The sequence below is a fragment of the Pavona decussata genome, unplaced genomic scaffold (genome assembly GCF_977016875.1).
Source record: "Pavona decussata unplaced genomic scaffold, jaPavDecu1.1 SCAFFOLD_91, whole genome shotgun sequence".
Classification (NCBI taxonomy): Eukaryota; Metazoa; Cnidaria; class Anthozoa; order Scleractinia; family Agariciidae; genus Pavona; species Pavona decussata.
Window position 1 is genome coordinate 2,957,660 of NW_028145508.1, and position 14,746 is coordinate 2,972,405.

Below are 14,746 nucleotides of genomic sequence, written 5' to 3' on the forward strand. Positions count from 1 at the left end.
TGGTAAATAAAGGTCGTCTTCAGTTTTTCTGCAATAAAACTGTGCCTTGTTGTCAATGTGTTGAATATTTAACAAAACAATTATCGTACTCGATCTTGCGGAATATCCCCTGATTTTAGCCAGTATGTATCAGGCGATGTTCCGCGCGATTTCGCAGGGTAATTGTTAGAAATACTTAAGCCTGGTTTACAGTAGCGACATAACGACATAAGGGCGAAGACATGCAAATGCAAAATATAAATTTATGCCGATGTTTCATGCCCAAAATTGGAACAGCATAACATGTCGATAGTGCGTGAACCAGGCTTTAATTTCGTGTGTCGGGAAGAAAAATGGCAAAATAAACACCGTCTCCAGCTTTTCTGCAATGAAATTATGCTTTGTTATCAGTGTGTTGAATAACAAAACAATTATCCCGCTCAATTTTGGGGAATATCCCCTGATTTTAGCCAACTCTACCTACGGCCTCGTCGAGACGTTTCGAGCGTTAGTCCTTCGTCAGAACGTGTAAAGTCGGATTTAAACTTGCGGCATAAGTGTAAACAGTATCGAAACAGCACGGGAAAAAAGGTGATCTATTGGCTCATCTTGAAAGCTTTTTTTACTAGGAGTTTGATTAGGTTTATGCTTATCTTGTTGGTGAAAAACTAACTTTAAGGACGGTGCCTACTTTTGTTACTGCGCATACATTCTGCGCATTTCAAGATACTCAGGTTTCCTATGGGTGGTGCCTTGTAATATAGGGATATTTTTGCTTGGTTAAAACTATGCGGAGAAAGCAGAACTTAGCAAGTGCTCTTGGGTATCCACAAAGAAAATTTGAAATAACCATGCATTTTTCAGAGATAGTAAAGCTTTAATTTGGGAAAACAATGCCATACATTGCTTTGTATTTTAGGACTTTTTAAAATTATTCCTGCTTAATTATTTCTAAAAAATGCGTGGTTACTTCTAATTTTCTTTTTGGATTCCAATAGCCCTTGCTAAGATCTGCTTTTTTCGCATCGTCAGAAACAGCGCAAAAATAAAGACGGCGACCATGAAAAAGCTGCCAACAACAGGCCCTTATCTCTGCTAGCCGTAGCTTCAAAGGTCCTCGAAAGGATTGTTTTGAATCAGTTCAGCGCCTATCTCACGAAAAACAATCGCCTTACCTCACATCAAAGCGGCAATAAAAAAGCTCATTCTACAGAGACCTTAAACATCCTGCTCACGGATAAGATACTCGAAGCAATGGATAAAAAGCAGATAACAGCACTAGTACTATTAGATCTATCCAAAGCCTTCGACAGTATAGACCATGCAAGGTTGCTCCACAAACTCTCCATCTTAGGAGCCTCACCCTCTACTGTCAAATGGTTCAAGAGCTATTTAACTGGTCGCAGGCAATACGTGAGAATTGGCTCCATCTACTCTGACACTCTACCTATAACTCACGGAGTTCCTCAAGGCGCAATTCTATCACCATTGTTGTTCTGCATTTATCTCAACGATTTACCCACGTCACCGACGTTTTGCAACCTAGAATCGTATGTGGATGACTCAAAGCTATTCATGTCATTTCCTCTCGTTGAGGTTGATGCTGCCATTGAAAAGCTCGAACAAGACCTTCACAGTGTAGCTCAATGGTGCTGTGAGAACCATCTACTTATCAATCCCAATAAAACTAAACTCCTTTTCCTCGGTACCAGACAGATGTTAAGCAGGTTACCAGAAGACCCTAGAGTGGTATTCTTAGGTAAAACACTGAAGCCAACAGACTCTGCCAAGGACTTGGGAGTCTTTCTTGACCCCCATCTGACCTACGATCACCATATTTCATGTGTAGTGTCATCTTGTTTCGCAAAGCTCTGCCAAATAAATAGAGTCAAAAGGAGCTTCGACAAGGAAACACTAGAGTTGTTAATAACATCATTAGTTTTTAGCAAGATGCTTTACTGCTCATCTGTATGGCCTAATACTACACTCCAGAATATAAACAGATTACAATCTATTCAGAATTTTGCCAGCAAGATCGTGACAAACTCTAGGAAGTTTGACCACGTAACACCTTTGCTTCGAGAGCTAAACTGGCTTCCTGTTAAAGAACAATTATTCTATAGAGACTCCGTTTTGACCTTTAAATGTCAGAACGATCTTGCGCCTCAATACTTAACGAGCAAGTTTACCAAGCACTCAAATATACATACTCGTAACACTCGTACACGGAACTCTTTGCAGATTCCGCTATACAGAACGGCTATAGGCCAGCGCACATTTTCCTATAGAGGGGCCTACATATGGAATAACTTGCATAATGAACTTAGGCAAAGTGCCTCATTGGCATCTTTCAAACGCACCCTGAAAGACACACTATTGAGGCAGACATTTCCTTCATAAGCTTTAAATTTTAGTAAAATACCAGCATAAATTGTGATTTCGAGTTTTTATTGTCATCTTTGCTTTTATAAATTGGAAATAGTTTGTAAATAGTTCCTGAAAAACCTCACGAGGATGTTACTATTAAAGTTATTATTTATTATTTATTTTAAAAATACTTCGGTTTTAGTAGGCACCGTTCTTAAATATGAAGCTTTTTACTTTTTCTTTCAAATGCGTGGAAGGTTTGTAATAAGGTTTGTCTGCGTTTAAAATGTTCTACTGATCAAAACTCCTGAGTTGAACGTAGTTGACTTCGAAATTTCAGCAGTAAAATCTGACCAAGTGTGAATATTTTTGATTTCAAACTTCAGGTTTTCATTCACACAGTGCTGGAAACACGGGCTTTCTCGACGCAGCGCAAAGAGGAGCTGAGTTGGTTGCGCATGTGAAAGATTTCCCTGACACTGAGTTTTTTGATAATTTTGTTTACGCGAGAATATAAAACTTGCTCATGTACAGCCCCTGTTAAAGCCCTCGTAACTGACGGAAAATTTTCCTTGTGTTAAAAAACAACAACACTTTTATGTTAATTAAACATAAAATTTGCACCAATTTGCGAATCTTGAAGAAATTTTCACGTGCAACTTAGCAAAATTGAGTAGAGGGATGACCGCGTTGTTTCGCAAAAAGGTGTCACAAAGATTCTTTGTACTTCAAGCTTTTTACTACGTTGGAATTTGTCATATCTAGGCCGTAAAGTTTTCCTGAAAATATCAGGTTAGTGAGAACTATTTGTATTTATTTGTTTGCTTGCTTCGTTGCCAACGCTTTTGTAAGTAATATGCACGTGCTTCCTGTTCTGAAAGCAGCATTGCATACACTTTGATATTTGTTCTCTGTTTTCTTCAAAAATAAAATTACCAGCATTTACCCACTTCGTGTTAGAGCTTGGCTAAACTTGGCCAAATAGCGGCAAAACATTGTTGTAGATGCAAAGTTTAGCCGCGCGAAAAACGTGTGGCGGAAGCAAATTTGGCGAGTGCTTGGACGAAAGAAAATGTTTTTGAACCGAAGTTTAACGCACATCAATTTGCTTTCCAAATATATGTTTCACAGTTTAGGCCCATTTGAGGGAGAAACAATGTTTTTGCAACAATATGTCCCAGTTTAGGCAGGCCCTATAAATTCTTACTTCACACTTTGTGACAAAAGCGCAACGACGTTCACACTGTGTAATAACCACAGATTTATACACGCCCGGTGCTGTTGAGTTCTTGTTCAGCTATGATTACGTTCACACTTGTTAAACAAGCGCATGAAAGCGTAAAATACTGAGCGTAAGCATAAGCAAAGGAAAGAAAAGTTTCTCTTTTTGTATGTGTTTACTTCACGCCGGTTCTCATGTAATTTTTCGTACTTGAGCTTATTATGCTTGTACCAATCTAACAAGTGTGAACCAGATTACAGGGCCTCGGCCCGTTTCTCGTACGAGGCCCGATGACCATTTTTTTTCCTAGAAACGGGCCCCATGTTTTTTTTCAACACACAAGCGTCTAGACAAACGTTTTGAAACGAAAGCGGGTGCACTAGGGGCATTTGATTCAGTTGTCCGTGAACTTGCATTTCCACAGGGGATAAGTAGGACTCTCGTGTGTTTGCGCTTCAGTATCAGTTTTTTTAGAATTACGGCTACGCCAGGCGTTACACGGCAGAAATGACCACGTAACCATGTGTATCCTTCATTTGCCGCTCGCTGTTTTCAGTTTCTCAGTAAAATTGAGTAGTTTTGTTTTAGCATGAAAGGCCAGAACTGTTTTGTACTTTTCTCATTTATGCACGGTTTGCCGTTTGCCGTAAACGCGATTCTAAATATTTCTATCATCACCCGTAATGCCTGCGTTGCACCAGCGAAACCTAAGCTAAAGGACCCTTCTAATGTAGACGATACTATTTTAAAACGTAAGCATTGAGCCTGGAGAAGAGCATGCAAACACAGCTTGCGTCGGTCCCATTTCACGCTGCAATCAGTGCTCAGTGTTGCGATGCTTGACGCTTATTTTGGTGCTTGTGCCGAGCTGTACTGCTAATAAAAAGCATAAGAACTAAGACATACACTATCTTGTTTCTTCAAAAGGACCCCGTGTGGAGCTTGAAGCCTGGAAAATAAATGAGAATTGTGGCATGCGCACCGCGGTTTCTTATATCATTCCTGTCGTGGTGCTGTTTATTTTGCTTGGTTGTGTTGCGTCTTTGGTGCTCATTTTTAAAAGAATGCGTACAAGATTGTGGAAGAAACGAAAATCTACACCGACCCCGACGGAGCTGCGGATGCGAAGAATACCTGTGATTGAGAGCACTCCTTTCTGGGTACCAGGAAGACCTGCTGACATTGTTGGTATACAGATCCAGCCATCGTACCATTCCCTAATGCCGGTCACATATTCTACACCGAAACCGCGGCGATACAAAGTGGTGGTGCGTGAGATCTAATCGTTGAAACTCACTTTAACCCTAAGAGCTAACATTTAACATGAAAATCTCACTGAATTTTCTTGTTGCAAACACTGTCCAAGAAAAATTGTTTTTCACAGGATTTCATAAACATTGAGAACCACATTTTATGGCTACGCTCTACTGATTAGCCTGTTCAGCTGAGGGGAGGACTTGGCTTGCATAGCCTCACGGTACCGAGAATCTCCTCTCCTCCCAATTCCTTCTCGTTCATGACGAGTGTTATTGGCCATCCATATCACACAGCCAGGAATAAATCATGGGTGTGTGATATGGATAACAATAAATACTCGGAATAAGCTCGGCACATGTTACAGAAAGTTGGGAGACTTCAGACAGTCAGGAAATTTTTCCTTCCAAAATTATTTGCGGGGTTCGACGTTGTGCCCCGAGTTAGAGTTCCAGGGCCCGGTTGTTCGAAAGTCGATTAACACTAATCCCCGACTTAAAATTAACCGAGGTTTTTATCTCGCTCACTAAAAATGTTTTTAAAGATAGTTTGAAGCTAGCGGCCGGTATAGAAAAGTCTAAGTCAAAACTGAGGAACAAAAATCTTTTTGAAGAGTCTTCATTGCATGATTAGCAATTAAGCTCGAATCAAAGTTCACGTTAACCTAGGATAAGCTTAATCGAGCTTTGAACAACTGGGCCCTGGTTATTATAAATAAGGGAGTTAGTTTGTAACGAAACTGCGTCGCTGCGTCGGTGGGGAGGCGAAAAGAATGTTTGGTTTTATCAACGAAGTCTATGAGGTAATTTGGCAACGGTAAAGAGATTCGAGAGCTGACGTTTCGATTGTTAGACGCCTTGCGTCAGAACTAATCCGTTCGCTCTGACGAAAGGTTAACAATCCAAAAGACAGCACTCGAATCTCGTTACAATGGCCAAATTACCTAATCAACTCCGCTAATAAACCAAACATTCGTTTCTACTGCCCACCGACACAGCACCGTAGTTTCTTTAGAAACTAACCCCCCCCCCCCCCTATGCGTGATTAATAGTATGTTTAGCAACAACATATAAATTCAAGTAGTAAAAGATTCTACTTTTGACATACTACCGTCATAAAAGACCATAAAATGTAGCCAATGCAGACCTGAAGGATCGGCAAACAGAGAGTTCAGACACAGTGTAATGAACTTCCCACCCGGCCTATGGTGGACTCACAGTGCAATTCGAGCTTCTCACCTCTATCTAACAGACCATGTTTCTTTTTATAGAATCGGGAACAAATACCAAAGCTGAAGTTCTCAGTTCAATACCACAAGGCCAGGTAGGGTTTTAATAAATTATAGTTACAGTCCAACGCGTGGCTCAGACAACATTGTAGATTACATGGACTTTGAAAAGCAGCCAGCCCACATGTTGTTTACGTGGTCAAGTCATTTTTCACTCGACTAATTTATTCTAACCCTAACCCTAACCGCAATTCCTTGATTCGCTCCGACTGACGTAGGGCTAAAGCTCGAAACGTCAGCACTTGAGGCCAAAATCTTTAAAAACTAACCCATTTATCACTTTACTAAATATTGGCTCCCCACCTAGGTGTATAAAAGAGTAGCGGCGAATTGTTCGGGAACCTTACGAAATGATGTTGGTATCGCTGTGTTGGACTATCATAACCCCAGGCTGTAGAGGGTATGTTTACCTCGCCTAAGGTGTGGCTTCGTGATCTATTCAGAAACGATAGAAAAGTCAGACTCTTTGAGAGAGCTGTGTTTCGAATGGTGATTAGCTTAATTTGTTAGGATCCCAAAATTTGTTATAACTTATCATTTATAATTGTTTTTATTTATTTTAGTGGCGTGCTAGAAGTACAGATGCTTGATACAGCCAATCTAACCGTGGAGAGCGATGATGTTTTCCCTGACGATGAAAATTCATCTGTGTTCCTCTTTGCCAACGTGCTCTTGACACAGCAGGTAAGAAATACATACGTTGATAGCGTAAAACGTTAAACTTAAATGTAGGCTTGTGTGGCTGGTGTGAAGTTTAGGGACCGGCGCCAGCTCACGACGTCGCATTTGAGGATCTCACTCTTTTTGTACAACGGAACAACAAAAACAAACCAATTTTTCGTCTGTTAATCTGATTTGAGAAGAATCGATCATTCTTAGGTCCTTACCAAGTTACTTTGGCCCCCACTCACTAATTATTTGCCAGTCTGCAGGGCTCGGCGGGTGGACTCGCGAGTTTCAAACTTGCGCGTCTACCCAGCGATTCTGAAGGGCGCTGGACTTGAAATCCGGAGGTCCCGGGTTCAAGCCCCGTCCTTGGCCACGCTTGTTTATAGCCAGCTGGTTTGCCTCCTGCCTGTTGGGATTTTTAGCCTATTATGTTTAATTCGATTGCTATTTGTTTCCCGTTATTTTTGAGTGGAATACCTGTAAACAAGCTCTGGGTAGCTAAGTGCATTTTACTATAAAAGTACTGTATATATATTTTTTGGCTAATGGGTCTTTCATTTACAGTTGTTCGTTTTTTCATACCATTCCCTCTCAGGAGGAGACAAAAAAGCGGCTGCGTTTGATGTCTCGTCGCCGCCGACGCCGACACAAGTCGTTTGAGATCGAGATGAGTTACGAAACGCTACAGCTTCAGACGCTCCAGTTCTGTGTGATGGGGTATGATGAGTACTCACGACAGAAGGTCATAGGGGATGTGCTGCTGCCTCTAGCTGAGTTAGCTCAACAGGGTCTAGATATCACTAGGGAGCTGGTGATGTGGAGAGATATACAGGCCTCTCAACCGGTAAATACTGTCAGTATTGCAACACTGGCGTATTCCTTAGAAACCGGCCGACATCAATATAATCGGTGGGCCGGTAGGACAGTGCGATAGGCAGTCACTCATTCAGTCGACTTTTAAGGCAGGTCAGATCCGTCAATCTGATGACAGTTAGACAGTTGATTGTTAGCTAGTCACTCAGTCAGTCAGTCAGTCAGTTGGTCAGCCAGTCAGTCAGTCAGCTTGAAAGACAACCAGCCATATGGTCAGTCAGTCAGTCAGTCAGTCAGTCAGTCAGTCAGTCAGTCAGTCAGTCAGTCAGTCACTCAGTCAGTCAGTTAGTCAGCCAGTCAGTCCTTTAGTCAGTCATTCGATCAGTCAGTCAGTCAGTGAGTCCGTCCGTCAGTCAGTCAGTCAGTCAGTCAGTCAGTCAGTCAGTCAGTCAGTCAGTCAATGAGTCAGTCAGCCAGTCAGCTAGTCAGTCAGTCAGTCAGTCCAAAAGACAGCCAGCCATGCAGCCAGTCAGTCAGCTGGAAAGACAACCAGCCATATGGTCAGTCAGTCAGTCAGTCAGTCAGTCATTCGATCAGTCAGTCAGTCAGTCAGTCAGTCAGTCAGTCAGTCAGTCCGTCCGTCCGTCCGTCCGTCCGTCAGTCAGTCAGGCAGCCAGCCAGCCATGCATTCAGTCAGTAAGTCAGTTAGTCAGATTGAAAGACAGCCGACCATGCAGTTAGTTAGTCAGTCAGTCAGCCAGTGAGTCATACCGATTGAAGTTAGTTGGGTTACTCGGTCAGTCACGTAACACTAATGCTAATGCTGATGTTTTGTTATACAGGAAAATTTCTCTACCATAAGAAATGCTATAAACTTACCAAACCAAACTTTTCTTTTAAAAGAATTTTTTCACGTTTGCCAATCAGATCACGCGCTTGCTCATATCTACCAATCAGATTACGCACTTGTTCACATCTGCCAATCAGATCACGCGCTTGTTCATATCCGCTAATTAGATCACGCATTTGCTAATATCTGCCACTAAGATCACGTGCTTGCTTATTTCTGCCAATCAGATCACGCGCTTGCTCACATCTGCCAATCAGATCACGCGCTTGTTCATATCTGTCAATCAGATCACGCGCTTGTTCATATCTGCTAATCAGATCACGCGCTCGTTCATATCTGCAAATCAGATCGCGCTTTTGCTCATTTGTAGGAGCTGTCTATACGTCCTTTTGTTGTTTCGCTTGGCGAGCTCATTTATATCAGAGTCGAACTTTTTCGACTTCTGTTGATCACTTTTTCTGTCTCCTCCAGCGCTCGCAATTATTACGTGAAAGAATGGGTCAATTGTCGACCATCCAAGCGGGATCTAAAGAAGACTGTGGAACAAGACACACAGGGACACCAGCCAAACCCAGGTGCAGCACTTCATGAAGAAAACTCACAGGCGTTTTTTCATGAGCAGAAGTTTGAGAGAGGCTTGTAAAACAGTTCCAAGTTTACAAAAGAAGAAATTAAGTTATTCTTACAGTTACTGTTACAGTTGCAGTTGATGCAAGGGACATCACTACGTGGCAAGTCCGCAGTTTTTGAACCATGGCTTAATAGAGCTCAAATGGTATTTCGCGAGACAAAATAAGAAAAAAAGAAAGTAGAAAACGATGAAGACGTGTTCATTTCGATTTGTCCTGATTTGCAGCTTTTATTTGTAATGTTTTTTTTTTCATCGTTTTGTTCAAATTTGATCATTCACCAGAAAGGACAGATAGGAACCGCCGGTAAAAATTAATTTTCTAGATTAGATTAGATCGTAAGAAACATTTTCTTTGATCTTTGATCATTCGAAACATTCTTAGCCTTAAAATGTCGCAACATATAAAATTAGCAAATAGAGAATCAAATTTCAACTGTTGTCTGTTGCCTTGACCTCCATCTGCAAAACACCGAGCGCATGCGCAATAGCTAAAAGCCGAATTGTGAGTCCACAGTAATTTGGACGGCGGTTTATCTTGTGTAAACGCGACACAGAAAACAAAACGGTTAAATCAAGGATCCAATTTGGACTTTTTTTGTGCAAAGCCAGTTTTTGTATTTTCAAAGACAGGACGTCCAAGGAATTTTCTTTTTTGTTCCAATTTAATTCCTCTGGTCCGTTTGGAAAGACTACCACAGGCGTTCCTTTGCCCACTCTCTACCCGGACCCCCCCCCCCCCCACCTCCCCACCTAATATTTGGACCGCAATCGCCATCTTTTCTTCATTCCCCTAAAATCTCCCCTAGTTTGAACGTCTTAAACAGGCCTTTTCGGCGCATGGTACGCAACCAAGAGGAACGCAAATAACGGTTCCGTTTCAATTTTGAGGACATGAAAGACCTACCCGGAGTGCCTTGCATTCAGTGCAAAGAGATCCACGCAACCGATGACCTGTCATTCCCTGCCTCGTCCTCAGTTGTCTCTCTTTTGTCCGAGGCGGTGCGCATAGTGTTGTGGGATTCGGTATTCCGATTTTCGCGTTCTCTCCGCGAAATTGCGTCGGCGCCTGAGGAGGACACAGTTCCATCCCTGCGTTGTAGATACACCCTCATTTCCCACACTGGTCAAGACCATCATGACTAGGAACTTCCAGTTACATTTACCATGAAATGACCCAGCGCGACAGGCACTACAGCCATTTTCCAACCCGCCCACCGTATTTTATCAGGGTGCGTATTGTTGCCATGACAACCTGCGTGCTGTGACTCTCTGGTTTAGACCGTGGCACGTTCCCTTGTGGCCGAGAAACGTGCAACGCCTGCGTCCACACCATGACACCAACGGATAAGGGAACTTTAGCAACAATGACGGCGACGGCAGCGAAAACGTCACTAATAAATTCGCGTTTTTTTTAACGTCGTCACCAAAAAGTGTTATGCACGTGCAGAGTTGTTTTTTTGGTTATTTTAAAAGCCTATTGCTTTTTTGACATTCTCGTTGCCATCGGCGTCGTGGTTGCTAAAGTGGACTGCCGGTGCACGTATTCAGCGGCCCGTTTCTCGAAAGTCCCGGTAACTTACCGGGCCCGATAAGTGTCTTTGGTGATTAATGTTTCTTTAACGGAAGTACAATTTATGTTAGATTGAATACTAAATTTTAGAATCTTATAATTCTATGAAAACATTGCCCAAGTACCGTGTCTGTAATCACTGTGTAATCGGCCAAAAACATTTAAAAATATACTCACCGGGACTTTCGAGAAACGGGCCCTTGGGCCCGCTGCTCAGGTGTTGGAGTGGTTGGCGGGGGGGGGGGGGGGAGGGGTGGTGGTGGTGGTGGGGGGGAGCTAAAGCGAGCGCGTTAGCGTGAGACAACTAGGGGTTCCGGTTCTACAGCTTGTAGAGACCTAGTTTCGTTGTTCATGTTACCGTAAATAATATGTGCTTCTTTGTTCGTTACTGGACAGCGGGATCTTGGATGACCATAACTGTACATAATTCTCCGTTTCAAATATTTACGGCGATAAATAAGCTTTCACGCCTTTGTGCAAAAACTCCCTCGAGCTTATTCAGTGATGCAAGTTAATCTTCGTGAAACACCGATTCAAGAACGAATGAAAATAGAAACAACAGCTGAAATTCCGTTTTTTCATGTTTGAAATCTAGTCGACCGTTCAGCAACAAACCTAACGACAAACTATCTGAAATTGTCTGGTTTGTCGGAGAAAACCTTAATTAAGTTGTTTCTGTAAATGATGGATATGGTTAAGTAAAATAAAATAAAAATGTCTTTTTACCCATCCAAAAAGTAGGGGTGGGGGTGGGGAAGGGCCTCTGCGGTCCACGTTATTACCGGTATCCGCTCTTAATACACCCGCTGTAGCAAAAACGTGCCTTGCGTTTGACAAGTTTTTGATCGGAGAGACAGGTAGACGCCCGGTAGACAGATTCAAAAAGCGTTTACGTTCACTACATTTATAAAATTCAAGCACAGACCTCTCCGTTGCCAGATATTTTTTGTCGTCGGCTCAGAGCTCTGTCTGTCATCCGTTCTGGATTCCGGAACACGTTAGAGATGCGCCGGTTTGGAGAGCAAACCGATTATTTCGACATCACACAATGCATTCGGAGGACCTCAATATTGATTTTACAGTCATCTCAATACCTCAAAGTCAGCGCGCACAATACTGTTTGCGCGTGTTTTTTTAAAGTTCTGATCTGGGCGCAAGTTCAAGTGAGGAAGTCGAACTGGCAGTAGCGACAAGAAGTCCGATTTTTGACATTTTTCCACGAGCAGTTGAAAATAATATAATGGCAGATCAATCACTATTGGCAGATGGTTCTGTGGACAATTTCTTCTCAAAGCACGCAGAACACGCACCTTCCGGTTATCGATTCCACTCACATTGTTTTACAATCAGTTGAACATCTCAGAGTCACTTCGCACTAAGTAAGCACATATGAACAGGTTCTAAATTTCGGCAAGGGCCAATCGATAAAACAAAGGTGCCGGATCATGGAGGATCTAATCAACAAAGTTTACAGTCAGTAACAACTAATGAGGTGAGACAAGTTCTGTTGGCTGGTGGACTTTGTGGGATAATTAACGATTATTGTACGAACGTGGGTTGAATATGGGATGATCATCCAATATTCAACAAGCGCGAGTGGAATAATAGAAGGAACCAAGTAATATTGCAAGATCTGGCTCTTTTCATTTTGGAAAAACGCCTAGAAGACGATTTATAGCCCCTTTTTCTCGGGATGGTAGCTAAAGGAGGATATGCCACGGTCCCTAAGCCGATCAAAACTCCCGGAATTGTCTTATCCTATGATTCAGATGTTTACAGTAGGAGATAGCAACGGGTGACAGGCCTGCACGACTTCTAACAATGGAAACATTTTTGATGTGTAACCTCTTTATATTTTTGCTCTGACAAGCGTTTCATTTAGAGATTTTCCTTTGTTAAAGGAAATTAGTGGTTAAGAATATCGAATAATGCATATCCAGGCAATACCTATCTTTTTGAATGAAATTTAAGAATTTAAACCTAAATATAGGTTTGAGTAGGATATTGTGGCGCTAGGAAAGGTTCAAAGAAGAGCTTCGCGACTTGCTTTAAGCCAGAAACGTGGCGAAACGTGTTATGAACATCGTTGTAGCTTACTGAAATGGCAAACACTAAAGAAGCGAAGAGAATTTCTATCTCTGGTTCAATGTTATAAGATAGTTTTTGGTATTGATCACCTCTCTTTTCCAGATTTCTTTGAGTTTGCCAAAAGTACTCGTACAAGAGCTAACCACAACTATAAACTTACTTGAGAAGAGCGGTTTGTACTTGCTACAAATATTCTTTCTTTACTCGTATTGTAAGGAAATGGATAGACTTGCCTGGATATATTGTACATGTCGAATCATTATCTGTTTTTAAGGGTACACTTAAAATTTACTTAAATATTTATTGAATCAGTAGCCATCGAATTTTATCTAGTTCTAGAAATTTTAAAATATTTTTGTAAGTTTTTAGTTAGGAAAATTTTTTTATACAGGGTTAACCTCACGATTTCCTTACTCAAGATGTTTTTGTATTTGTGTTGAAGTCTCCTGAATCGGTGTTATGTTATGTTATATCGTAACAAATGTACCTACTAAACCGTACAATTTTGTTCAAGAGTTTTGTTACCAAATATTATTTTTCATTAGTATGCTCAGTCTTTGATGTAGATTATTCTTGTACCTGTCCCTGAGTTAGAGACCATTCCTGTCACAGGAATTAATTCCTATTTTCTTGTACTTTTTTTAATTAGTATAGACGTAACCGGGTATTTTTATATCCTTGTAAATGGTTTTTACCTCTTTGTAAGTAGTTTTTTTTACCACTTTTATATAGTTAACATTATCTATTTTCGTAGAGCCAGCAGGCATGAGATAATTTTTATGAAAGTTATGACATGTTTCGGATGAAACTTCGTCCAACGTCAGTAGAGAAAACCCGCAAGCAGATGTGAAATAAATTCAAGATACTTCTTTCCATTGCGCATATGCCACACATTGACATTCCAATCCTAGCGATATGCTGGATGTTTGTCCCATGAACCTAGTTTAATTTCTTTTATGGAAGTGTATGATTGTGATTAGCCGTCGTGCAATTGAAAACGGTGAAACGAGAAACGTAACGCGCGAGGTAACATTATCCGCGAGAAAATCGATACCTTCTAAAAATAACTTCAGGGGGATTACGATGGGGATAGGGCCTATATGGGGGATTACCTCTCTTGCCTTCATCCTCTCTTGCCGGCTTAATTAGCTCTCACGAGTCTCCTATAGCTCAGTGGTAGAGCATCCGAACTAGTAATCGGAAGGTCTTAGGTTCGACTCCTGATAGGAGCATTTGGAATTTCTCTTTCCGAGTTTGCCTGTGTCATTACTGATTAATACATTATCCTTAAGATACTTCTTGTTGGGAAGCGTCCCGTTCCCGCTCGGCTCCCAGTTTGGGAAATGTCATTTTTTATCTTATATATGTTTCTTTTCTTTGTGTTCTGTCTCCCAATAAAGCTGACAAAAAAATAAACAAACAGTCAACCTTACCTTACGCGTAAATGCGCTCATTTCTCAATCTTTTCAAAACTCTCTCTTGTCCTCAGGGAAAAGATAAACGACTTGAAGTGAGAGTAGGCCAGTGCAGTTACATGAGCAATACCCGGTAGAAGTCATGTTTGATGATGATTCGTCCTATAAGCTGTCAAACTGATTTGCCCTTGCTGGCCATATACCATAAACTTGTTTCAATGATTTTTACAGTTGGCGAAGCTTACAAGAAAGCAGTCAGAAACCTGTTTATGAAGAAAGTTATCGACAACCCGCGATACTTTTGGTAGGAACTTTCCCAGTGATATGACTCAGCTCTACAGTCAACTCCCTTTAATGGGGACACCCTTGGGGGACCACGAGTTAGTGTCCTTAATAACGAGAGTTCTTAGTAGCAGATGTAATTTGTTTTTGCCGGGGGATCAGTTAGTTGCTGTCCGTATTATCGGGCTGTCCGAAATAACGAGGTGTCCACAAGGCGAGAGTCGACTGTATTTCGTTCAACTTCAAAAGCGGGCCACTTTGCACACGAGGATTGCTTGCAATCAGCAGTCTGGTTGTTTTTGCGGGCATTTTCCTATA

General features: G+C 41.6%; 1 protein-coding gene across 3 annotated transcripts; it reads left to right on the forward strand.

Moving 5' to 3' along the window:
* Positions 1-2,645: 2,645 nt before the first annotated feature.
* LOC146474226 (uncharacterized) lies at positions 2,646-9,506 on the forward strand. Of its 3 annotated transcripts, XM_085117273.1 has the most exons (6): positions 2,646-3,138; positions 4,496-4,836; positions 6,093-6,145; positions 6,674-6,794; positions 7,375-7,623; positions 8,914-9,506. In XM_085117273.1, the coding sequence occupies exons 2-6, from the start codon at positions 4,543-4,545 to the stop codon at positions 9,031-9,033; spliced, it is 837 nt and encodes a 278-aa protein (XP_084973399.1). In that variant the 5' UTR covers positions 2,646-3,138; positions 4,496-4,542; the 3' UTR covers positions 9,034-9,506. The 3 variants fall into 3 exon arrangements, with proteins under 3 accessions (XP_084973399.1, XP_084973400.1, XP_084973401.1); XM_085117274.1 differs by lacking the exon at positions 2,646-3,138 and having other exon boundaries at positions 4,476-4,836; XM_085117275.1 differs by lacking the exons at positions 2,646-3,138; positions 4,496-4,836; positions 6,093-6,145 and adding an exon at positions 6,371-6,510.
* Positions 9,507-14,746: the final 5,240 nt, after the last annotated feature.